The following is a 27,576-nucleotide window of genomic DNA, read 5'->3' as shown; positions in this document are numbered from 1 at the left end:
CAGTAATAATAGCATTATATTAATTTGTCTCTTCCTAAGTCTGTCCGTCACCTGATTCAAAGAAGAAAAGCAATAAAGCTTCATATTGTACTTTGCCGATTTGGACTAAAATTACAAATTGAATTTTTACATTTTTTTCAGCAAAACTACATAAGCAATAGGAAAATCAGCTGGGTCCATATGATTATAAGCGTATTTAAAAAATCGCTTTCAAAAGTCCTCGCTGTATTTGACAAGCATTATGTTATATTGTTTATGAGCCATAATGCAGTGCCGCAGTGAATTCCAATTAATCCCCGAGCCTGTGGTGTTTAGGCTACAAGCTCTGTTTACTAGTCAGCCTGACCATGGAGAAGCAAGGCGAAAGAACGCATTTTTTCCTGTACTGATTTCCATTTTTCCTAGTTGCTGCAAAAGGCATCATAAATTAATCCCTTGTGGAGAGTAAAGGGCCCCTGCTTGCTGCCAACATTGTAGCTCACCTGTGCAAGCCATCATCTCACTAAGCTCACCAATCTGGGGATTGGTAGTCCAGATGCACCGGAATTAGAATCATTTCAACATTCGAAGTTCCTCCCACAGAAACTGCCAATGTGGGCAAGAAGGCTCTTTCTGAAACTTTCAAAGGATTTCTATTTACAAGTGTTAGAGCATGCTGGGAAGAGCGAGTCCAGACCCCAGTTGCACAGCCAAACTTGGACTTCATTGGTGTTAGGCCGAATCCACCTGATGCCTAGACAATTTAACAGTGGGCGTGGTCCTCACAATGTATACACAGCAAAGCTCATAACGAAAAGCTGAGGGATTGAGTGTTGTTACTATAGTTTCTGCGACAATTAAGACAGTTGAGTAAACTTAGCTGAAATTGCTTTTCTTCCCAATTTTCCAGTTGAATGACATTTCCAAATTTAAAGTAGCCAAATATAAAATAATCCGCTTCTAAAAAGGCTTCCCTGACCTAGTCATCTCTGTGTGGTTTATTTACATCCACAGAAACTAAGAGACAACTGTCCAAAAGGAGTCTGCCATGGCTCCTGTCCGTACACTTACATGTGTCCGTCTGCAGCTCCATTGTTTCCTCTTTGGTGTGATCAACTTATTTGACAAATGATGCAGAAGCCTGTTGTTTTTGTGCTGGTGGGAAGACTGCCTTTTCATAGACACCCAAACACTATTATCACAGAAGTGAGGAGACATTTAGTATTCATCTACAGATCCCTTCTTCTATATGCAAATAACACTGTCTTATAAACCCAACTCTAAATATCCTAAGTGGCCCAATAGAATTAAAAGGAGTCTTGAGAATTAAAACAGTCCAGTTCTCCATCCTGCTGCTGAATGGCCATGTGACTCTCACTGAGTGAATTTGTTTCCTCAACCCGTCTCCTCAACTTTAGACAGATAGAATTTGAGGGCACCATCTCACCGAAAACAATTTTTAAATATGCTAGAAAAAAATGGAAAGGAAATAACATATCAAAAGTAGAATGGAAATAAAAATCCTCTTGTGTATGTATTTTAGGATGGCTCTGTGTGTCTCCTAAACACACTGCATCTTTAAGATAAGTGGGATTGCATTGCTCTGCCAGCACTTCAGCGAAAGGCCCTCTGTGGACAGAGAAAAGAATCCAGTCAGACAACACAACATCAAGAGTGAGGGGAAGCTCACACAAATGAACATAGGCAAATTGTTCCAAACACTGATGCTGCAGAAGTGGGTCATCCTCAACTTTGGGGAACTATATATTAAATCAAAACACACACAGACAGACAGACAGAGACAGGCAGGTGGACAGATGGATGGATGGACAGACAGGAGGAATGTACATAGACAGTTCTTGGAAGCATAGAATTAATTACACACAAATTGGTAAAGGAGAAACAAACAGGACATGGTATGAGGTAGGACCCAAGTCTGAAAGCAGAACCTAAGAATGCTGGGAAAGATAGAGAAAAGGGACAGCATGCATTTGTTTTCCATCACCTTGCCTTCTCCGTTTTTGCTTTGTCAAGCTTGAGATGAGCCAACCTTTCAGCATTTGAGTACCAAGTTGACTTCTAATTTATAATGCAGCAGGACCCTTGGGGCTGCATGACTTTTAACTTCAGGATCCCGATGTTTCATTGAATAAATCAAGTGTCCTAATCCAAGTAGTTTATAAGTAGCAGCATTTCAAATTCAGGCATTGGAGGAATGTAGACAGTACAGTTTTTCCTATCTTATTTTGCTCCCTTTCCCCAATTTTTCACCATTGAAACAAAAGACAGCACTGAGGGAAAACTATGCCTGCTTAGATGCTACTTGAATTTCTAAAGACCATTGCAGAGTCTACTCCCAACTCAAGACAAGGCAGAAAAAAAAAATGGAAATCTTAGAAGAAGCCTGAGGGAATGGTGAAGAGAAGTACCTTTATTAGCTTTGCTAAGGAGAGTTTAGAAAGTGGTAAGACGTGAAGAGAAAAATTCCATCTGACTGTATCTGCAAGGCAGAACACTAGTACACAGCCAACAAGCCTGTGGAGGGCGTCAAAAGCACTTTCTCAAAGTCACAACACAGACAATATCCAAAAAGAATCCATGCCCTTCCTCGGGAATGAGAGGCTTATTGGAGGATTTGGAGACTCTTAGCAGATTGGTCGAGGTTAAATGTGAAGACACATAGCCTACTAAGAGACCATTCGAGCCACAGGCATCTCAGGTGACTTAGCCGAGATATAGCAATGTCCATGAAGTAATAGATGTCACACCAGTAAAAGCCAGCAAGTGGTCAGATAATAGTGGCTCCCAAGCCCTCTGGACCCTCTCCTAATTGCAGATGGCCTTCAGAAAGAAAAGTTGGAGGAAAGTGGTGAGGCAGTAAACAGAGAGTCCTGAGTTAGCTGGCCCATTAAGCAAAAGAAAACATTTCCAACCCAAGGTAGATTTTCTTGATCTGACAGGATCTGATAGTAAAGAGAGAACCACCAAGCTGAGTTATGGGTTTTTATTTAATGGAATCATAGTTTTTTTTAAAAAAAATTTTTAAATGTTAGTTTTTAGCTCAAGAAAATGTATGTCTCCTACAGTGGATATGATTTGGTGCTTCCAAATTGAGGACACCAGGAACGAGCATTACAAACAATTAAAACCCTACTTCCGGTAGAGCTAGCCATTCCACAGAGGAAGAAATTTATGTTATGGCCCCACCTAACTTATGGAAAGCTTTGATAAGAACAGTAAAAAGTAGAACAGTCCAGATAACTCAAACCAATAGAAGAAAAACTAGGGAAGCATCTGGAACACATGGGCACTGGAAAAAATTTCCTGAACAAAACACCAATGGCTTATGCTCTAAGATCAAGAATCGACAAATGGGATCTCATAAAACTGCAAAGTTTCTGTAAGGCAAAGGACACTGTGGTTAGGACAAATCGGCAACCAACAGATTGGGAAAAGATCTTTACCAATCCTACAACAGATAGAGGCCTTATATCCAAAATATACAAAGAACTCAAGAAGTTAGACCGCAGGGAGACAAATAACCCTATTAAAAAATGGGGTTCAGAGCTAAACAAAGAATTCACAGCTGAGGAATTCTGTATGGCTGAGAAACACTAAAGAAATGTTCAACATCTTTAGTCATAAGGGAAATGCAAATCCAAACAACCCTGAGATTTCACCTCACACCAGTGAGAATGGCTAAGATCAAAAACTCAGGTGACAGCAAATGCTGGCAAGGATGCGGAGAAAGAGGAACACTCCTCCATTGTTGGTGGGATTGCAGACTGGTACAACCATTCTGGATATCAGTCTGGAGGTTCCTCAGAAAATTGGACATTGAACTGCCTCTCTCTCATATACCCAAAAGATGCCCCAACATATAAAAAAGACACGTGCTCCACTATGTTCATCGCAGCCTTATTTATAATAGCCAGAAGCTGGAAAGAACCCAGATGCCCTTCAACAGAGGAATGGATACAGAAAATGTGGTACATCTATCTACACAATGGAATATTACTCATATCAAAAACAATGACTTTATGAAATTCGTAGGCAAATGGTTGGAACTGGAAAATATCATCCTGAGTGAGCTAACCCAATCACAGAAAAACACACATGGTATGCACTCATTGATAAGTGGCTGTTAGCCCAAATGCTTGAATTACCCTAGATGCCTAGAACAAATAAAACTCAAGACGGATGATCAAAATGTGAATGCTTCACTCCTTCTTTAAAAGGGGAACAAGAGTACCGTTGCAGGGAAGAGAGAGGCAAAGATTAAAACAGAGACTGAAGGAACACCCATTCAGAGCCTGCCCCACATGTGGCCCATACATATACAGCCACCCAATTAGACAAGATGGATGAAGCAAAGAAGTACAGACCGACAGGAGCCGGATGTAGATCGCTCCTGAGAGACACAGCCAGAATACAGCAAATACAGAGGCGAATGCCAGCAGCAAACCACTGAACTGAGAATAGGACCCCCGTTGAAGGAATCAGAGAAAGAACTGGAAGAGCTTGAAGGGGCTCGAGACCCCATATGTACAACAATGCCAAGCAACCAGAGCTTCCAGGGACTAAGCCACTACCTAAAGACTATACATGGACTGACCCTGGACTCTGACCTCATAGGTAGCAGTGAATATCCTAGTAAGAGCACCAGTGGAAGGGGAAGCCCTGGGTCCTGCTAAGACTGAACTCCCAGTGAACTAGACTGTTGGGGGGATGGCGGCAATAGGGGGAGGGTGGGGAGGGGAACACCCATAAAGAAGGGGAGGGGGGAGGGATTAGGGGAATGTTTGCCCGGAAACCGGGAAAGGGAATAACACTCAAAATGTAAATAAGAAATACTCAAGTTAATAATAAAAAAAAAAGAAAAAAAGAAAAAAAAAAGTAGAACAGTCCCTCATCATGAAAGACTCCCTATAAGATCATGTCACGTCACACGGTGCCGGAAGCCAGCAAGAGGCAAAGCGGTGAGGAACAAGTGCTATCCCACCATCTGAGAATGACTCCACAGACAGGAAAGTTACTGGGAGCGGCTTACACTGCAGCACTAGTACACATCTCTACAAGGAGAGTTGCTGACCTTTGCGATGTCTGTGTGGAGCCCATGCCCTCTGCAGAAAATGTCTTTGCCTCCAGTTACAGGACTGGAGTAACTGCGTCCTTCTCTCTCTGCTCATTAGTAGCCTTTGTTTCCATTCTGGAGCAGGACAAGTTCCATGTGCCCTAATGTGCCCTTCAGAGGTCATGGACATTTGACTCAAGCATGGTAGGGAAGAGAAGGTAAGGGGCTGCTCCCAATTACTCCCTGAACCTAGGACCAGTTTCTTTTGTCCCATGGTTGAACTGTACTCCTTGAAGCAGATTTACAACGGGACCTTCATGGACCATTCATCCTTTGTTCTACCTGTGTGCTGCATCATTAAAGTGCAGAGCTACATCTCTAAGGCCAAATGCGCAATTGAGATCCCTTGTTTTGGCCTCCCCTTCTTCCAAACACGCAGCCACTACAGCAATAGGTTCGAAGCCCAGAGTGTCTTCTAACAGTTGTACAAAGTACATTTAAGAATGTGAAGCTCAACATCTTCTCTCTGGAGATCTAGCATCCCTACCTCCAGGACAGTTCTTACAAAGGTTCTCTTTACAACTTTTAAAGTGGGGAGAAATGGTCAAAATTCAGGAAAATTAGTAAAGAACACGTGAATTAATATCAGAATGCTAAGCTGCTTCAGTGCTAACCCCACACCTCAAAGACTCCCATGAATTCACTGGTAGTATTAAGGCAGAGAGAATTTATTTGTACTCATTTACCTGATTTGTATGGGCTCATAGCCCTGGCAGGGTAACCGTTATGAGTAATCTCCTTAAAACTTCAGATTCTATTCGGATCCAGTATGCTGTCCCATGATGTATTTATTATTGATAGAAAAACACATTTCCCAGGTCAACCTTTAAATAAAGGTCAACCAGAAAGAAGATCAGTGTGTGTCTCAGATTGTCGGCAGTCCTGCGGGCACGGCAGGCTCACGTTTTACAGTTTGACAGCCTGGACAGAACACCTGGAAATGTTTGGGAATGAATTCCTGCGCATAGGGAACCTTCAATCTAGGAACTGAGAAGGCAAGGGTTCTGGTTCCAGGGATGCGATGTTTTAGGAACAGGAAGAACACATTGGTTACGCATACATGTCAGGGGAAGAAAAGACCAGAGCTTTACATTAATTACCTGTGAGGGCCAGTTCAAAGAAGCATCAAAGAAACTGAGAAATGGTCTGGACAAAGAAGATATCTAGGTTCAGAGAGAGGGTAAAGGCTGGTAGCCAAGCGGAGAAATGGCTTCTCAGGGCCTACGTCTCCTCTACCCCAGGATTTTCAGTATGGATGAGAATCAGTTCCCTCACTGGTTCTCAGTACAGTTAATATATTGCCACTGTTCTGGAAACTAAAAATATGATCAATTCAGCCTCTTTGATGCCAGGGCAGGTAACTGAAAGGTAACCCACGGGTTCTGAATGAACTCAGAAAAATAATAACATTAAGGCAAATGGTACCCAAATTGTTATGGAACACGAGAACCTCATGTAAGACCGTTCATGCACAACTACTGCTAGAAAGGCCCCCATATGCCCTCCTTTACTATGTCTCAGAGGAAAAGGGGGTCAGCTTTGTTCTTAGTCTCAGATCAGTAGTTCTGTGACAAAATAAAGCCTTGGTACAAGTAGATGACAATTCCTCTGAAAGTCTTGTGGTAAGACATGTATACTCAGGTTTGTTCTGATCCAGTTCTTTTAAAGGTTCCTCTGACTTTAAGCCCACACAATATTGAACATTCTAGGTATGCAGACCAGCAGACTGCAAGATAAAAACCAATGCTAAGGTTGTGAATGTTTGGAACATCTTACTTTAAAAGAAAACTCATCAAGACTAGACTCCACGGAGCAAGGCAGTAATATGACCACACCATGACAATAATCCCCTCGTTTCTTAGAAATCTATTTCTCTTATAGATCAAATTTTACTGAGAATGGTATTTCCAAAAATTTTGAAATTATACTTTGCATTTAAAAGCCTACAATTACAGTGAATGAATTTAAATTTATAAAATGACAATATCACTAGCATCTTTCCTATCAATGTTTAACAAGAAAATTTATCAACAATGTCAATGTTGCAGAGCATTTCATGTATTTGAATTAATAAGAAAGAACTATCCCAGCTACGGAGTTACTATGTTACTGGCTAGGCTTCTCATATTTAAAAAGCTGTTGGGGAGAAATCATATGAGCATCAAAATTAGGAGCATAAAAATAGTTTTCCTAAATATCTTTCTAAATACACACATGCAACAAAATATGTAAATGTCTAGATGCTAAGTTTACAAAAATCAAGCTGACATTAACAATCTGTGTCACTGTGTCAACCAGTATGAAATCTATCAGAGAAAACCTAAGTCATAAAATACAGTAAACTCACATAACATTCTAATAAAGAACTTTTCTTGATACTTTGAGGGAAAAGCTCTTCTGGACCATTTGTTGTTTTAGGTTTTTCTGATATAGTTTATTTGAGAAGCCAAACAGGGATGGAGAGATGGCTCAACGATTAAGAGCACTGACCGCTCTTCCAGAGGTCCTGAGTTCAAATCCCAGCAACCACATGGTGTTAATACTTAATTTAATACTTTGGCTTTTAATAAAAGGGACAGCAGATCGACCTCCTATTTGATTAAGAGAGAGAGAGAGAGAGAAAGAGAGAGAGAGAGAGAGAGAGGGAGAATAAAAACCACAAAAAAAGTTTTTTAAAAAAAAGGGTTGGGGATTTAACTCAGTGGTAGAGCGCTTACCTAGCAAGCGCAAGGCCCTGGGTTCGGTCCCCAGCTCCGGAAAAAAAAAAGAGAGAAGCTAAACAATGTGAATGTTTTTAAAAAATGATCTATGTCATATATTCCTGGGTTTGAACCTAGAGCTTCATGCCAGTACTCTACAATGAGGTACAGCCAGAGCGCTACCTCCCATCCTGTCCAGGACAACATCCACAGTGAGATGATCAAAGGCATAGGGAGAGTTTGCATAATTTGCATTCAGACTCAGACTAGCAGCACGAAATCAAACATCTGGGGCTAAGCTAAAGAAGGCACCATGAAGTCAGCAACTGAAAAGGGAGAGTAAGAGAAACTGAAGGCCGGAAAGGGCCTATGGAAGAAATGCTCAGATCAGGCAAAGCAAGGAAGAGAAATGCACTTGGGAAAGCCAAATCCCCAACCATGTCATTCTCCCTTTAGAAAACAGGAGAGCTCCAGCTCAAGATTTGGGCCTCAGCTAGAGTAATGTACTGCTCAGTTCTCTTTCCTCTAAAAGAGAAGCTTTACACACACACACGCACGCGCACGCACACACGCACACCACACACATAAACACACACACACCACACACACACACCACACATAAACACACACACACACCACACACATAAACACACACACATGCACACACATGCACACACACACCACATACACAACACACACACAACACATGCACACACACACACCACACACACACACACACCACACATAAACACACACACACACACACCACACACATACATGCACACACCACACCCACACCCATGCACACACACACCACACACATAAACACACACATGCACACACACACACCACACACATAAACACACACATGCACACACACACACAACACACGCACATGCACACATGCACACGCACACATGCACACACACCTCCTTTTATCTTTGAACACTGTAAAGAACAGCACATAGAGCGAGTTCATTTACAACTGAATTTTCCTACAGCCTTCCCATCATAGAAATCTGTCATAATGTGGACTTAAATGGCAAGCGACTGTACTCAGCATTCACTCCTGCCCGATGTCTAAGCACTAATTCTTCCTTCAGCGCGGTTTTCACGGCTCTTTCGCACATAAGCACTGAGGCATCTTATGAACCAGAGAGGGATAGTGATGATGAATATTGAACTTTTTCTGGTTTAAATATGCACAGGATCTAGCTCAGCTAAAACATGCTCTAAACAACCGGAAGGAATTGTTCCATGGAAGAGCAGACAACGGCTCGACTCGGGGAAGCATCCACTTTTTCATTGTCTCCTTCTCTCTAAACCATGAAATAGTCAGTGACTGCCATAGTTGAAATATCTTCATTGCAGTGATACAATGGTATTGTAATAAACCTATTTACAATGTGGCTGGCATTACAATATTTCCCTCTCCCTCCCTCTCTTCTCTCTCCCTCCCCCTCTCCCTCCCTCACCTCTCTCTGTCACACAGGAACACACACACACACACACACACACACGCACACACACGCACACACACACACACACACACACACACACACACCTGCCCACTGAATTTTCTTGATAACTCTAGGAAAAAGGCTCTGTTATAATGCCACTTTCTAAACAAAGAAGTTGAGTTAATAAAAGAAAATATCATCCCAGTATAAGTAAGCCACCAAGTTTCAATGCCAGCATTCTCATGCTAATAGCCAGTTCCAAACTGCAAGTCGCCGTTGTTATGTAGAGATATGTTACAAATGTGAGCCCCCCACCCCCAGCAGTAAACAAACCTACATCAGAAGTACTGCAGCATCTCAACTCCAAAAAGCAGGAGAGGACAAACAACTGTGAAGATTTCCTGCCTGCAGTCACGCTGCCGCTAAAGAAAGGTGACCCACTGAATGCTTAATACTTTCTATCAAAAGTAGCATCTAGAAATTTAAACCATCACTTTAAAAATGAATGTGCCCATGGCCCAATGAATTGGAAGGCGTTCCTAAAGATTCGAAACCCAAATTTGCATATTGAACTTTTGAATCAAGTAGAAGTCACACCTGCTATTTATCCAGATGCATCAGGTCCCCTTATTTAAATGATCATCCTGACATCAGAAATGCCCTGTGCCAAAATAAATAATAAATAAACAAATGACTATGGAAAAAATAGAATTTAGTGTGGATTCTGAGACTATACAAGGCTGAAAATCTAACGGATGTGAGCCCACCCCACGCTGCCCTGACATGACCTCTGGGCGAGCAGTGACCTTCACTGGTTCACTCCAGGAGAGTGACAAGTCCCATCATTTACTGTGCTCAGGCTGACAGGGACCTTAAAGGTCATCTTTCCTTGTGGCTGTGCCAAAAGTTTGGCAGCAGAAAGGTCAGCCCCAATATCTTGCCATTTTCTTTTGGAGAGTCAAAGACAAACTCAGAGTCAGAAGTTTGCTACCAGAGGCAAAGAGAGGAGATCACCTGTAAAAATGAGGAAACCTCATTCTCATACTAAAATCAATGAATAAGTACTTTTGATTGAAAAACAAAGACTGTTGTATTTTAAGGCGGTCTAAACTTTGAAAGAGGATGCTCTTTTAAAGATAATCACAATTGAACATTATGATTGAAATTGAAAATTAGATAAATTAAAATTGAAAAAATATAAATCGAATACCTTCTCTCTATCCAAAATAAGGAAGGGAACATAAACCAACATTTTCTTCCCTGTGCGAAGCTGCATTTTTTAGTTCATTTTTACTGTTTGAATGCAAAATGGTGTGAATAGTTAAATGTAAATCCATAGGAGTTAAAACAGAAACAAGACTAATTTCATAAGATGTTTTTATGAGGAAAAGGTTCACAAAACTTATAGTGATTTTTAGAAAAAAAAAACTAAATATGTATGATTTCCGTCGAAATAAGTTGAGGTTCTCAATCCATATAAATGGAGTTATATAGTATTTCCTTTTTTGCTTTCTCTTAGTATTCCCAATAATAATTTCTGCCCATCTACCTAATGGGTGGAACTATTATAATAGCTATAATAATAAACTTATAATTTTATTATATATGTATATAATATTTATAAAGCCTTGACACTCTTACTTTCCTTCATCCTGTTTCCTTCATCCTGAAATTAGAAATACCCAGTGGCAAAATAAATAAACAAACAAACAAACCCTGTGTTTAAATTTCAGATCAAAACCTTAACACAATATAATTTATCAAAATGCTGCTATAGACATTCATCTGACCTTGGCAGAAGTACGTGAATTTGACATAGCATAATGCTACAAATAAGTATATTTCATTTGTGATACAACTGTGGCATCCTTTTTGGAATACCGGGCACAGGGAACTCTGTGGCCATTGCACACCTAAACTGACAGGGAGCTAGAGAGTGTGGCCTAGATTTTCTATCTTTAGTGCCGTAGCAAGTGAAAGTGAAAGAAATCAAATCCTATCAATACACTGAATACATGCTTCAAAGATGAAAGTCTCTCACTGATCACTGGATTTTTCAAGAGGTTTGTATCTAGAACCTAAATTTGTTTACTGAACTTTCGAATCTACTAGAAACTACAACTTCTCTTTAGATGCATCAAGAACATTTCAGACTACATTTTCTTAAAGTACAAGTGGAACGCCAACACTTAGACTTTTCCAAACCTAGGAGGTCACTATCTTCCCATGAGGCAGGAAACTCCTGGCTATGTGCAGCCAGTTGACCATCAGCCACGTCTGTGCTGGAACTAATCACGCAGGAGCAACGTCTGCACACACATCCTCTGTCCAAAAGCTTTCCTGCCATTCTAGAATTGTGTTTTTTAAGACAATAGTACAAAACTCGAGGATGATACACACTTTGCAAAGCTGAACTGACAATACAGTATTGTCCAGCATCAGCAAAGGCTTTACAGTAGATCTCTGAAGAGACATTCTACATGCAGTAAATAGCAAGGCCCCATTTCCCAGCCCCAGCGCCTGGCCATGCTGTGGCCAGTCTATTTTACATTTCTGCAAGTTGGGCAATTTCAGATACTTCATGTAAGTGGACGCTACAGTTTTTGTCCTTCTGGGCAGCCTTATCTTACTGGAGAACATTTTCAGAGTAACCTCATCAAAAAGTAAGGCTGTAGATCCCTGTAGGCAGAAAATGTATCTGAAGAGCTTGTCTTGGATGGAAACAATGACAGCGAATTCCGTTGTATTGGCTGTTTATATAGCATGCATGCAAATACACATAGTGTATTGTAATGGAGATTATATGTCTATATTTTTCTGCATATGCTTAACATTGTTCCACCGTTCCTCCATCTTCGTTTGTGTAGCACCATTATTTTCCATTTCAACCCCAGCTGCATCATTGCTGCTGCCAGAATCTTTGGTTTTTTTTGGAGAAAATATACAATTTAAAATTGTGTTTTTTCTTTTTTTTTATCAGAAAGGAAAGTCATCAAGACTTAGATTTTATTTTAGGAACAAAGTAAGGTTTCATGGGAGCAAAAAAGAGAGCCTTGGTGTAGAGAAGGTTTGTTCATTTTCTATAGCATTACTGAAGTGTCGTATGCCTTGATAACCCTATCAATGTTTGGATCATCTCAGTGGGGGAAATGCCTTAATTTAACTCTATTTTGCTGTCTCGGCAAAGGTAAGTTGTCTATTTTGAGAGCCTTGAGTTTTGTTGGGTTTGGTTTGGTTTGGTTTGGTTTGGTTTGGTTTTCTGAACTGGGAAACTCTATACCAGTGTGTTTGTTAATAAAGTATAAACTACTGAGCTAACTTTACTGCCTCAGTTTCCTTAAGTCTAAAATACAGATGGCCAGTGGGTGGAGGAGGAGGTGATGGGAGTTGGCCATTAGTTATGGACCTGCCTTAAAACAGTACCTTATGTTCATCAAACAGTAGGCCAGAGATACAAGTCAATACAGCTTGGTCCTGGGTCCCAGGACACTGACACTCTCTTATGTTGTACTCTCCAGTGTCTCTCTTTCAATGCCATCATGGAAGAGCTGGGAATATCCCTCAAGAATCAGAAAAAATTAAAGAAAAAGTCAAGAACTAAGGGCAAATCTTCTTTCACAAGTATCCTTACTTGTCACCAGAGACGAACTCAGAGAAAAGAGACAGTGGCGTGATCAAAGAACACACCTGTAAGAAGAAAAAGCCCACACGTCCGCTGCACATATTTGGAGGACAGATTTCAGAGGACTATGTCTTTATCCATAACCCCAGTCGTGGACAGAGGGGGAAGAAATGCACAATTTTTAAAGCTCACATAGATATTACTTGAGAAGTGAAACTGATTCTTTTCAGATGAATTTGTATGCACACTTATTTTGAATTTTTCCATTTCCTCCGATAAATTGCTATGTGTGCTTTCTAAATAATAATAAACAAGCGGACTTTGTTTTTCATAGCAAGTTTGAGCCTCAGTTTGTTCCCCCTTCCCTCTCCTTTTTCGCAGTGCTGAGGGTTAAGTATCACTAGCTATAGAATTGGGTGTTCTGAGGAATCTGTTAATACAGTCGTTTAGGACTGAGTTTAAAAATAGTTGTTTTCAGTTTATAGAGGGTACCTGCTTAATATAGAAAGAAAAGCCATTCTTCTTTGTGTTCTAAAGATCTAATTTTGTACATGGCTTAAATATTATTTGAACATTAGCAAGTATATTATCAGTAACTTTTTAAGGGGAAAATACATTTAAAAAATAAGTGTTCACCACGTTCTAAGACATCATACTGAGTTCATGTGAGAAAAATATGTGTTCTCTGTCCTTGTACAAATAAGAGGAAAATGTCTATTGCTGGAGGCAGGATCAGAATGTTGATGTCAGAAGCTGGACAGGCATGAAGAGGCAGCTGCCTAAGGGGTAAAGGTTTGGGTCTGTAGAATGACACAGGCACTATCACGTGATACCCTATGCGGGAAGAAGATGGAAGCCACAAGGGACCCAGGCACGATGTTCAAAGACACTCACATAAAAACAAAACAAAACCAGGATGTAATGTTAGGTGGGAAAAGGAGTTTAATACATTTCAAACATTAATGCAAGCTGTGGTGAGCCCTAGAGCAGCCATCACGCTAAGGGGAAACAGAAGGAAAGAGGACTGGGAAAGAAAACAGGAGAGTACACCGGAAGTTCTTCCATGACCCAAAATGTCAAGTCTGAACCAGATCAGAGCAGAGAAAGCACAGGACCGTGGGGGATCACCTTGACACGATTCAGTTAGCAATTCAGCAAGAGTCATGAAGGACAAGTGGAAACGGGAAAAAATGGCATAATTGGAGATGTCACCTACCTAGTGGGGAACTGCTGTCCTTCATCTTGCTAGAAAGCAAGAGAGAGAAGAAATTAAGTTGATGTTTCATTTACTTAAGTCTCATTTTTTACATGATTATTTCCTAAATTCAGGAAACTTTAAAGCAGTCCCATCAGAATCTAAATGCGAACACATTTCCACACATAGAAAACAGCGACAAAATACCAAGCCAGACACACCTATAATCCTGATGCTTAAGAATTGGAGGTAGAGGGACCAGCAACCCAAGTCAAGCCTCTGCTACATAGGAAGTCTGAGGCAATCCTGTGCTACATGGATGACTGTCCCACATACCAGGAAAAGACCCTGAAAATGGCAATAAAAATACCAAAGAGGTATTTTTGCTCAACAGTAACCAATGCTCAGAATTCAAAATAATCAGATTTTTTTATTGACAATAAATAGAAGTGGGCCAAAAAGGATGCACTAGAGGGGAGATGGAGTCGAAGTGGGAAGAGTACAGGAAGGGAAAACTGTAATCAGGAGATTCATTGTATGAAAAAAGAAACTACTTTTAATAAAGGGGGAAACAACACATTAAAATAAAATTAAAGAGGTGTTGGAGAGACAGCTCAGAGGTTACGAGTTGCTCTTCCAAAGTGCCAGGTTTAATTCTCAGTAACCACACGGCAGCTCACTATTGTCTGTAACTCCAGCTCCAGAGGATCTGACACCCTCACAAAGACATACCTCCAGGCAAAGCACCAATACATATAAAATAAAAATAAATCAGTTTAAAATAAAATTAACCAATAACAATGACTTTCCTATTAAATATTGTAGGCTTTAAAAAACACTCTTTCTTATGATAAAAAAATAACTTTGCAAATAAAAATATATCATTAAGAAGTTGTAATAGAAATATAATCACAGCAAAATCTCAGTCAAATTACTTGTAACTTGAGGAAGTCTGAGCAAAACACTGCAAATCATTGTTTACTGAATCATATTAACCCTAGATACCTAAAGGTAGTTGCTGCAGTAAAATTAAAATATGATTTCTTCAGTCATTTCTAAGACTCCTTCAACGGGGGTCCCTTGAAGGGGCTCGAGACCCCATATGAACAACAATGCCAACCAACCAGAGCTTCCAGGGATTAAGCCACTACCCAAAGACTATACATGGACTGACCCTGGGCTCCAACTGCATAGGTAGCAATTAATAGCCTAGTAAGAGCATGAGTGGAAGGGGAAGCCCTTGGTCCTGCCAAGGCTGAACCCCCAGTGAACGGGATTGTTGGGGGCAAGGTGGTAATGGGAGGAGGATGGGGAGGGGAAGCCCATATAGAAAGGGAGGGGGAGGGGATAGGGGGATTTTGGCCTGGAAACCGAGAAGGGGAATAACAATTGAAATGTAAATAAGAAATACTCAAGTTAATAAAGATGGAAAAAGAGAGAGAGAGAGACACAGGATAGAGGAGAGGGTGAGAAGCCATGGCAGGTGATGTTAAGATTCCTCTCTGTGTATTTACAGGTTGTTATTAATGTCCCTAAGGGATGGATGGTACCGGGCTTTGTATGTTTAGGTGGGCAATTATATCTTATCAATTGGGTCAAAAAAAATATGATTTCTTTTAACCTGCATTAGAGCTGGAGCCATAGAAGCCCATGACATCTGTTTGACATTTTCATCTCAGTCAGCAAAGCGTTTCACCCACTTTCCTCCATCCCATATCACACTGCCGATGGCTTCTCTCTGAGCCTGTGGTAAATATCAAAAATAACGACAAACCGACACTAGCCGGCATCATCAAGCCATGTAGCCTTTAGCGGGGTAATTCATAAAAAAAAAAATTAAAACTTACTATCAATTCTTATAGCAATAAGTAAGCAACTTATCAAACCAGGACTTTAGTCCAAAATATATTGATCTGTCAAGCTCTCTACCTGGAGCCTCAGGTTTTTATTTATTAATAACTTCCATAATATATGTCTGTATTCACTCTGCCTAGTGTACAGACTTCTATCGCCACTCTCTACTTGGAGTCAGTGACTAATTTTCCCTAAATTCCAAACCATGGGTGAAAATTCCCCCATGATTCATGTAATGTCTGTACTTTCTCCTTCTAGCCAGATCTAGTGTGGGTTAAAAGGTGGCCTTATTACTGCAACAGATAGCAACAGGTGGTGCCCAACATAGGGCCAACGTAGTAGGCAAGAATCCACATGATGGTTGAGAATCCACTAGTAAGCCTAAGAGTTGAGAGAAAGTTTTATTTTCTAAGTAAGGGGGGAGGGGCAGCACCATGTTGAGTCATGTGATATCTCAAGCACTGGAACTTAAACAAAGAAACACAGAAGCAGCCTAGGCTTGCAGGCTGTAGGTCCCCTGCTGTGATAAGTAGTGACAGCTCAGAGAGTTACAGACTGAAAGCTGCTTTTTAAAAAGAGTTTGTTTAGAAAGTCTTTTAGGATACTCATATTCCTTCTAATATGGGCTCCATGGGAATTTTGGGTTAAAACCCTAGTTTTAGACAAGCTGCCTGCTTCTTAATGATAGGTATTATTAGAAGGTGATTAAGTTTGTTTTTAGAAGAAGCAGCCAAGAGAACATGGAGGCAGATGTTAAGATTCCTCTCTGCACATTTTCAGGTTGTTATGAATATTCTTAAGGGATGGATGTGTACAGGGCTTTGTATGTTTAAGTGGGCAATTATATCTTATCAATTGGATCAGGGGTTATTGTGCTGTGTGTTCTTTCATGTGGTGATTTAATTGAGTTCAAGACAGTGCATGGTGGCAGGACACTGGGCCACCACGAAACTGGGATATGTGTGTCTGGCATGGTGGCAACCTGCTTGGGAACTAGACAGGTAGAGAGATTGTTGCCAGGCTCAGAGAGTAGCCATCGCAGTGTGATATGGGATGGAGCAAAGCAGGCGAGATGCTTTGCTGATGGAGATGCAAATATCAAACAGATGCCATGGGGCACTACGGTTTCAGCTCTAGTGTGGGTTAAAAGAAAGTGTATTTTAATTTTACTGCAATAGGTAGTTTAGAATGATATTTTGAAAAGGAAATTGTATCTTATTCACATCACTGAAAACTGTATCAAATTACTGTGGTTTGCATTTTAATGGTTTTATTTGTCCCCATTTTTCTCATTATTGAAAATATTTGCTTTTCGCATCTTATTATAATTTCTAAGGATGGGAGTATATAAAATTCTAATATTAAAAAATGTGTTGAATGCCAGTCTCTCTGTAGAAATACTTGTGTCCAATCATTAATCTCCTGCTTTCATTTTTGTTACTGTATGAAAACACGATGACCAAAACAACTCAGGGAAAGAGTTTATTCATTGAGGGAGGTCAGAGAAGGACCTCAAGTAAGATCTTAGAAAAGAAGCCATGGAGAAATACTGTTTGCAGACTTGCTTGCACGCTCCTGCTTAACTAGCTTTCTTATACTGCCTAGGACCGTCTGCCCAGGGAATGGTGCCACCCATCATAGGCTCGATCTTCTTACAGTAATTGACAATCACAAAACTCCCCCTCAAACATGCTACAATCTGATTTGAGAAATTATTCCTCAGTTGAAGCTAAGTCACAGCCTTTCCCTCTCAACTTCATAACTGAATTTTCTTCCAAATAATATAAAGTTTAATATTTGAAGTTCTGGTAAAAATATATTGAAGTAGGTAAAATTGCCAAAGAGGGATTTTTTTTATAAACAAAATATAAATGCAATACACAATCACCTAATGTTTTCATCCATAAAATTCCATCCACATGCCTGGCTCTGTGTGAGTCTGTGTGCTTCCCAGTGAAAAATGGAGTAAGCTAATGAATTCAGAAGCCAGAAGAAACTACAGAGAATTTGGAACCTGGTCCAGAAAAATTCCAGAGAACAAGCATTAATCTCCGAGATTTTCATCTGAGTGACTAAAGAGCAGTGACTCATACAGAGTTATGGACAAATCAATGGCAACGTTAATTAAAAACCAGGTCTAACGTTTCTTCCTTCAGCAATTTTTTTGATGCTAAAAGAATTAGACTGGGGGGGGGAAGAATTAGACTGCTCAGGTAAGAGATTTGGGGTGAGAGGGAAAAAGGTCAGGGTTATAGGAATGGTGATGTTCACAGTTAAAATTGACTCTCCATGCGCATCTCACCTGGCCCTCATTGCAGGAAAAATGGAACAGAGTCAACTTCCTTCCCCTATGGGGAACACCCACCCAGGGCTCTGACTTCTCACTCAAGAGGAAGAGGAAAGTAAGGTGGGCTGGTTAAAGTTCACCCCACTAGGCATTTTATTTTCTACCTCCACAGATTCGCTTCTAGGTTAACTCTTTGTCTTACTAAAATGATATAAGATGGTCTTAAACAGAGGATTCTGTAATTGCTTAAAGTGATAATTAATGAATGGACCAATAGTGTCTATTCAGGGAAATGTCCAACTGGCAGCTGCCATGCAGGTCTGTCTTTGGAGACACATCAAGTCTACAACTTTCAAAACATATGCTGCATCAGATTCGCCCCAAAATGACTGAAACCTAGTTGGAACATCGGCTAAAAAAAGGCAGAAGTTACAGTGTTCTTTCTTGAATTCATTAATAGTTTATTCTTCTAGCCTAGAGCAATGAAAGGAAGACAGATATTAAATGGTCCATGATCTCCAAACAGAGGAGTATCAATGTTGTGCAGCAAGCCTTTCCACAAACCCATTGGAGTGTCTGGGGAAAGGGACTTCCTGCAGAGATGAAGAAAGAATTAAGAGAGACGTGGGCTTCAAAAGCAGATTTAATCCTCAGGTTTGTTGCTGTATAAGAAGAGAAAAGTACTCACACTGTAGTTTTTAAAATTCTTTGTAAAGGAAAGAAGGGGAAAATAGAAAGATAAAATTCACCAGAGGAAAGGCGGACATCCTACAAGTCTAAGTAGTAATGCAAAGTCCCATAAGCCTGAGGTAATGAGTCCAGGCAGGAAGGAAATGGCAAGGGGTGGATGGTTAGGTGGGGGAACACCCTCATAGAAGAAGGAGGAGGAGGAGGGAATAGAGGGTTTATGGATGGAAACCAGGAAAGGACATAACATTTGAAATGTAAATGAAAAAAATCCAATAAAAAATGACTAAACTATCCTGAAAGGCAAACTTCTTTTTGCCTTTCCAGAAACATGGATGCTGGCTTTAGAGATGAGAATCCCCCTGCCATGACACAGGTGTGCCAGAGGACCTTGCTGTTTAAGGTTTAACTTCCTAATGTCCATTAAGAAAGACATATTCATCTCTCAAGAGATTCTTTAATTGGTAGAAAATTGAAAATATGTGTGAGCAGATATTATCTGATGTGTTGTGTGGTGCATTTGGGTGAGAATCATCTGCATGGGCTCATGTATCCGAATGTTTGGTCTCCAGTTGGGGGGTTATTTAGGAAGAATTAAGAGGCGTGGCCTTCTTGGAGGAGGTATGTCGTTGGAAGTGGGCTTCGGGTTTCAAACAGCCCATGCCAGGCCCAGTCTCTCTCTCCTTCTCTCCCTCCAATTGTTGATGTAAGCTCCCTGGCTTGTATGCTCCAGTATCATGTCTGACTGTCTACTGCCATGCTGTCTGCCATGATGGTCATGGACTCTAACTCTCTGAAACTGTAATCAAGTCTCCAATTAAATGGCCCTTTTTACATCACCTTGGCCATGATGTCTCTTCATATCAATAAGAGAATTTTTTTGCAATCAATCATTTTCTTTCTTCTCCAGCCCTTCAGATCACCCATCATCTTTTCAATGGCCAAGTGTCCAGACAGTCTAGTCTTTCCTAAACAGTTCTATAAGTCACACAGCTAAGGACATCCTTTCCATTCCAACAGTTCTCAGATAATAAACCATAAGATATACTTCACACTGATCCTCCAATATCCTCTTTGTGCCAATTACAGTGTTGAAATACTTAAGTTCAAACCTATACTGTTGATGGAAAAGGAGAATACGTGACATGGACCAGAAGTTCTTCCTGCTTTTATACTAGGACTCTGAAGGAGGGGACAAGAAATGAAGAAAGTAGTCAAAAGCTGGTGGGTGTCAGATGGGCTGTGAGGCCTGATGACCCAAGCCAGCGAAACTTTTAGTATTTCAGCTCCTAACATACCCCTCAGTGAGGAAGTAGAAAACAAGTCAGTAGTGACTATAGATGGCAGAATTGTACGAAGCGTAGGGTGCTTCTAGGTCTTCTTCTGCAAGATGCACATCGCTCCAGCACACAAAGCATCTCATATCTTGGTGTCTCGAACATTTGATCACAACTTTAAAGGAAAACCGTAAAACTTCAGGAGCCAGTTCAAGTCCCTCATAGCCCTGGCATCAGTCCATTGCTGGCCTTCACTGGCTGGGGACACAGTTCAGCACTCCTTGTTCTATCTACAGGACCCCAAAGAGTCTTTGGTCCTACCCTGCTGCCAACAAACAAGGAATGCCAACAATTCCACATGAGCCAGGATTGTTAAGAACCAACATCAAAATAATCTTGACCTTTCATCTGGATATTAAAAGAAAACTAGACATAATACATTTTGTGTGTGTGTGTGTGTGTGTGTGTGTGTGTGTGTGTGTGTGTGTATTTCTTGCTTCTCTAGACTCTTCTGGGCACTACATTCGGTAACATTATCAAATGCATATCATCATATAATATTAATTATAATTTTCTTTTCACTGATTTCATGACTCCACACCAAATCTAGATGGTTTGTAGTTCATTCACAACACTGAGCACATAATATACAAGGTAATAATAAGAAATCATTACTGTTGATAATTACAAACTTGTTCATGGAAATGAGATAGCTTTCCCAATGTCCTTAATCTATAAATTGGTAAATAATAACAGTGCAGTCCTGCCCACCACATCACTGCAACCATGTCCTGTTCACACCTAACTCCTAGAGACCAAGTGTCATCCACAAAGTTCAAGTTTGTCCCTAGTATATACAGGAACATGTACCTGCTCAACCTCAACCCATGAAGATCGAACTCAAGTTGTATTCTCCATCACAGACTAATGAACCATTAATATAAGAAAAGCAGCCAAGAAGCCCATACTGCTTATTGAGAAAAACCATGGCTCTGCCTTAAATCTTCCAAACTCTAAATTCTGAGCATTCAAAATGGCAGCCTCAGCTTTACTTTTGATTTTTAAACAATGATTCATGGGGCAATTATCCCTTTCCTACTGTCTTAATAGAACCAACAGATAGATGATAGATATAGATATAGATATGTGACAGATATTAAATAATAGATAGATGACTAATAGATATAAATATTTGAAAAAAAGATATTAGATAGATAGATAAACAAAGATAGATGATAAACACATAGTAGAAAAATGGAGACATGTGAAAGATATTAGATAGATATACATAGACATGATAGATAGATAGATAGATAGATAGATAGATAGATAGATAGATAGATAGATAGATCGATAGATACTGCTGTTAACTGGAAGCATTTTCATATAGTTCTGCATTGCCAAGACATTAAACAATAAAAGGTCATTTGTAAGTCTTAGTATTTAATAAGATGCACTTTTTATCAAGTGGTCTGCAAACCACCTCCATTAGTGTTCTCAACCTACATTTTAAACACTTTCATGCCTAAGGCAAGCCATTCACAGCATACTTAAAACATACAGATGGCATGATCTCAGGCCATGCCCCCTTTGTGGCCATCTTGCGTGGCAAACGAGATTGTGAACTTTCTGCTGGGTAAAAACTCCTCCTCTGCGTGTAGATCTGAATATCTCTTTTAACTTTCAGCCACTTCACATAAGCTGTTCATTCACTTTCAAACCGTGGGTAACAAACGTCAGCAAGGGAGTGAATCTCTTCAGTTGTGTCACATGGTGTCCTTCTTCAGAAAGTCAAAATCACATATCGTAATTCCAAGGTGAAGTTTTAGTGAGATACTTAATTTTTATAGAGCATAATTGTGGAAGCTGTTGAGTTTTGCTTAAATGTGTATCTCCATCTGCCCATGATAAACACACACAGGTAAAATTCTCAGTAAGTGCCTGGATACCTAAAGCAATTTCTGGAAGAGAAAACATGCCCAAAATAAAGATATGCAAGCAGTCAACATCAGAGAGTATACTGAATGTGCAAACAATGTCTTCCATGATTCCAAACTTTCTATAATATCTCTGAGGAAAGATTTTCCTTATCTTCATGATGAATTCTGTACCTAGAGCAACAAATTAAAATTAGACCATTTTTTAGTCATCCCAAAATTTAAAAGTAATTTCATGACATTAAGCATAATAAAGCAAATTGCAGCAGTGAAAGAAACATTTTCATTAAAGCTTTAACAAATCACACCCAAAATTCCAATGCAGAGCTAGAATAGAGTTGATATTGTCTCTAAGGAACCAAAATAACAGATGACAGCTAGAATTCTCAGCTCATCATAACAAATATATAATTAGTTTTGACCTTTTCACAACATCCCAACAAATACAGTGGTTCATAAGCATGCATGGTGCAAATGAAATTAATTGCGAGGGTGTCTTTCCCCGAAATGTTTAATGATCTCATCACACAGATTTCCTGGATGATTTCTTACTGACTTCCTCCTAAAAATAATGCCATCAGAGGCCAGGAACCAGGTTAATCTCATCAAACCAGAACCAACCAACATCTGCAACTGTACCTAGCTCGTGTGCATACTTTCTCATTTATGTGAAAACTCTTTCTCTTCCTCCCTCACTCCCTCCCTCATTTCCTCCCTCCCTCCTTTTCTCTCACTTTCTCCCTGCCTCTACTTGCATCCCTCCTATTCCAGTTTAGCAAATCTGGACTTGATTTTTAAAGCCCCAAGGTTACCATGTATGACATGGCACATGCCTATAATTAGAAAGCTGAGGCAGGAGGATTGCAACTTAGTGGTCAGCCTAGTAAGAGTTTGTCTCAAATATAGTAACAGACAAAGCCAAATGCCAGTGGTTATAGAAAGCTTTCCTTGGTCATGCATCTGTCTCCTTTTAAATGGTAACCTTAGAGTTATGGTAAGAACCTGTGTAAGTATTTCCTTTAATACTGAAGTCAGACTCTCTTGAACTACTCCCATTGATGAAGTCCAACAGTGTGGAGTTGATTTCTGATAAATATGAAAATGAAGTCAACCAAGGTTAGTGAATTATCCTTGCAAATACAGAACTTTATTTTGAAATTGTCTTGGACAGAACATGCATTCACCATATTTTCCCTCTCTCTCTCTAACCTTTTTGTGTTTCCTAAATCTTGCCTAATTTTCTTCCCCAATTAGACAAGAGACTTTTCTAAGTTCCAAGAGAGTCACGACTTAGACCCTAACACTATAAAACATGTTAGTATATTAACCCAACTACCTATCTACAAGAGCATTTATTCCAAAACTTAAAAATAATCAATTAAAAGAGTGAATTGTGATTTTTTTTAAAAGGAAAGGGTAAAGAGAGGAGAAATGAAAGGGTAGGGTGTGGGGCTAAACAGCAGGTAACATAGGCTCATGATGTTAGATGAAAAGCAGAAATCTTCATAGTTATAAGACTACAGAATATGTTAGATTCAAAGATGAATTTTCCCACCACTGATGAAAAAATTAGTTCTAATCTAAAGGAGGTCAGTTAACTCCATAAAGCATTCTCAGTAATAGTGATAAAATTCTAACATCAATTACCAATGAATACTAGCACTATCTCTTAAAAGGATTTTCGGTGTTCCAATTTGTCTGGAATGATTTAGATATTATCTTCTAGGCACAAATATGAGCTATTATATCTACTAAACTCCAAGCCAGGTTTATTGTTCAATGTTATAACAAAAGCCATTTTTTAAAAACACCTATCAAATATAATTGTTTCCTGAATCTACTCTACACTCAAAAATAGAGAATAAGGAAGCACCATTCAACTTTTCAAATGCTAGGGCAAAAAAAAAGACAAAAAACAAAATGAGTTCACCATTCAGTCCTCTCAACACTGCAGGTGTTGCTGCTTTCAACCTATGGAAGCAGTGAGCTGCCCCAGAGACAATGCCAAAGACAGTCGATGATGAGTATTTTGGAAATTGGTTCCTTTTCTCTGTGGGTGAGTGGAAAATGCACTCCTCATTACTATCATGAATCATAAGATGGAGATCCCAAACCAATCTACCAAGAGAACGTGAAGCCATCAGGAAAGAATGAACTGACATCACTCACCTGTGGGGCACTTCTTAGGGGAATTTAACTGAGATGATCTTGTGCCCACCTTAGGCAAGAAGGTAGAAAACTACAAAAAGGAATGATGTGTGGCTTGTCACTGTCCCACATGGGGGTCATGAGCTGTGATCGTGACAGTGAATGACTTCATCAGCAGAAACAGCTGGAGTTAAACAGGGGGCCCTCTTCCAGCAGCTTTGTGATACTGTTCTTACATTCCTCCAAGTACAATTTATTGCCTCTAGTCGCAGCATCAAAGGAAGTCACAGTAGCATATTATACTTCATGCTTGTTGCAAAGACAAAATTAGTCTCTAAGACGAAGTCTTTTTTTGCCACTATTGAGCTGTGGCCTAAAATCTTCATGCCAAGTCATACTGGTTTTGCTGCTAAAAATTTTTTATGCACCATGACTCATGAAAATGAGACAGTTTTGCTAAGTCAATGATAAATGAATGGATCCTGTCTTGTTTTATTGCAACTACAACATTGGAGAGGCTTTTATGAGGCCATGTGGCATTGACTTATGGTCAAATAGCATAAAAACTCTACTCCTCAGGGTCTGATTTGATGTCAGCTTTACAGGTGGCCATTTTTAAAAGAGGTCCAGGAGTACCTGATGAACTCACTTTGGTGGTTCTCATAAACTTTTTTAATTATAATATAATTACTATATTTTTTCTTTCCCTTCCTTCCTCTAAACTGTCCCATATACACCTCCCCATTCTCCTTCAAATTCATGGCTTCTTTTTCTACCCTAATTGCTATTCAATGCACATATGTATATAGATATGTTTTTATAAATATCTATATAAAGTTCCTTGTATATATGTTTGCAGGACTAACAGTTGGGTTCTGTGACCTTTAGAGGAACGAGACAGCAGGTATTCTGGAAGCTGACTAGAGCAACACAGGTGAGATTTTGCCTTTATTCTTTTCAGTGAACTTCTTTCTTTCAGGTTGGATAGAGCTCTCCAGGCTTCCTTTTTAGAATGCCAAAAATATTTTTAGGATAAATTTTATTATCTCATATGTTCATTGCTCAAATCCAAGTAAATCATAAAATCTTCTAACCTAAGGGTAGGGTCAGGATCTCAACATCACAGGCAAACAGAGTAGGAGAGAGATATACCATGGATTAGTCCTTGAGTAGTGAGTAGGATCAAGTAATACAGCAAGGTAATTGCCCTCTAGACTTGAAGGAAGAGGAGCAAGAAACAGTTACCAAGATCTTTGGGTTCTTGTAAAGAGGCCTTCTAAGGAGCATGAGCCCTAAGACTGGAAACATATTCACTGGATGCATGAGTAAATGATGATGAGATAAATGTAATAGGGATACAGATCTTATTTTCTTCCAACTCTCCAATCTGTGCATGTGCTTGACACTGGCTCAAACAACCAGAGTTGTGTTTGTCCACTGTCTCGGTAGTGATCACCACTCTCAAGGACACTCTCCTAGAATATAGGGAAAAAAAGAGATGTGGAGGTAAAGATAGCATATCTTACATAACAACTAACAATGCTTTTTCTTCTGTATTAGAATGTGTGTGGATAAATAGGCAGTATCACTCAAAACTAGCATATCATGAAAGTAAAGTCCAATGTGTCATCTGAAATCTAATTTAGCACAAATGGAGTCCCCGATGTTATAAATTGCTTCTAGGAAGAAAAAAATGATATAAACTCAAGATAGGAATTCTAAAATTCAAGAAAGAGGAAGTATGTGCAAGTTCAGGGTTTGGAGTTAGGTAGACCCAGGGTGGAGTCTGAGAGCCTTTCTAGTGTCTCTTGGGGCTTTGGTTTTCTAACATCAGCAATGAGACTATCAATAGTACAAATACTTTAACACAAAGTCATATATTTTATTGGTAGTAATCATGTTGTTCTTATGAGTTTTAAGTCTGAAGTTAAGGAGAATGAAACTCCACCAGAGAACCTTCACCAGGTTTCCAAACAAATCCTCGAAAAATACATGGCACCTGTGAGATTCAGTTGTCATTCGGTTTGACTGAAGTGTTCATGACCAAAGGATCTACACAACCCTGGAATCATAAAGCAGAACTCACGTCTACCAGCTCTCACTGGGATCCCTCGAATTGTCCGCTGTCCTCTTTAACCTGTTACACTCATGTCTGAGATGAGCCAAAGCCAGATACTCCGTAACCAGGCTCCAAATAATAGTAAGATGCTGCTTCCGGCTTATTGAGTCTCCAGAGCTCCAAAACATGCCAGTTTGGAGGACCTAGCTGGACCGTGTAGCAAGTTTATCAGCCAGGGTCTTAACATGAAATAGGTGCCACGCCCAAGAAATTCAAAAGGGTTTACTGAAAAGAGTGTTCCAGAACTGGGAAAAAGAGTGGGTGAAAGCCCAAACAGCTGACATTGTCATCTATCCTCCAAAAGGAAGAGCAGGAAGGAAAAAATCACCAAAACAAAAGGAGGGATTATATCATAGGAAAGAAAACAATAACTGGAACCTGTGACTGCAGGTAGAGGAATACATCCTCTGATGTCACCCTTTTGAGCAGGGAAGGGGCATTCTGGAGAATGCTATTCAATGTGGCTTCCCATTGAACAAAGCCACCCAGAAGGCTCAGGTTTAGGAATCCTGGGGAAGTAGTACAGGAAAAGAAGCCAGCTCTTTCTAGTAGACAAAAAGAATGAGGAGGTGCATAGACTACACCTGGAGAAGTTATGGAGAAATAGAGAAAGCTCTAGAGAATCAAATTAAAACTAGAATCCTCCTCCCACTACATAGTTCTTCTAAAGAAAATAATGTCGGACATATTCAAACCCAGAGAATTACAATCTGATCTCTACAGGACTCAAGGCATTAACCCTAGCACTCAAAGGCAAAGGCAGGCAGAGTTCTGTGAGTTCAAGGCCAGCCTGGTCTACATAGGGATTTTCAAGTCAGTCAATACTACATACTGAGATCCTGTCTCAAAAAAGTGGGGAGGGGAGGAGGGATGAAGATACAGGGAAAGAGAAAAACAGAAACATAGGGAGAGAGAGGAAGGGGGAGAGAGAGAGAGAGAGAGAGAGAGAGAGAGAGAGAGAGAGAGAGAGAGATGGTGTTTTAAAAGAATTCTCTGAGCTGTTGGATCAAAGAGCAGAGTGGGATCCACAATATTTCACCGTTAGTAGATATTTCAAAACACTCAGAACTAGGCTTCATGTCTCTTGTGTCCTCTACTAAGGCATTAGAGATAATATGACTTGAAGTTGATCCCAAGCCTAACTTCACGGATAGCTCATTGCCTACACCTTAAGACAT

The 27,576-nt window shown here is 39.9% G+C and overlaps 1 protein-coding gene across 6 annotated transcripts in view; it reads left to right on the top strand.

Annotated features, from left to right (window-relative positions):
• Grik1 (glutamate ionotropic receptor kainate type subunit 1) overlaps positions 1-13,227 on the top strand; it is a 400,463-nt gene extending 387,236 nt beyond the window's left edge. For 3 of the 6 annotated variants that reach the window (NM_001111114.1, NM_017241.2, XM_087575989.1), the window contains 1 exon segment: positions 12,791-13,227. In NM_001111114.1, the coding sequence (NP_001104584.1) occupies positions 12,791-12,946 (156 nt within the window). In that variant the 3' untranslated portion in view covers positions 12,947-13,227. 6 annotated transcript variants of the gene reach the window in all.
• The last annotated feature ends 14,349 nt before the right edge of the window (positions 13,228-27,576 follow it).

This window comes from Rattus norvegicus, chromosome 11 (genome assembly GCF_021556685.1).
Source record: "Rattus norvegicus strain SHRSP/BbbUtx chromosome 11, alternate assembly SHRSP_T2T, whole genome shotgun sequence".
Lineage (NCBI taxonomy): Eukaryota > Metazoa > Chordata > Mammalia > Rodentia > Muridae > Rattus > Rattus norvegicus.
The sequence above is the reverse complement of the archived record's forward strand: the minus strand, read 5'-3'. Positions and strand labels throughout refer to the sequence as shown.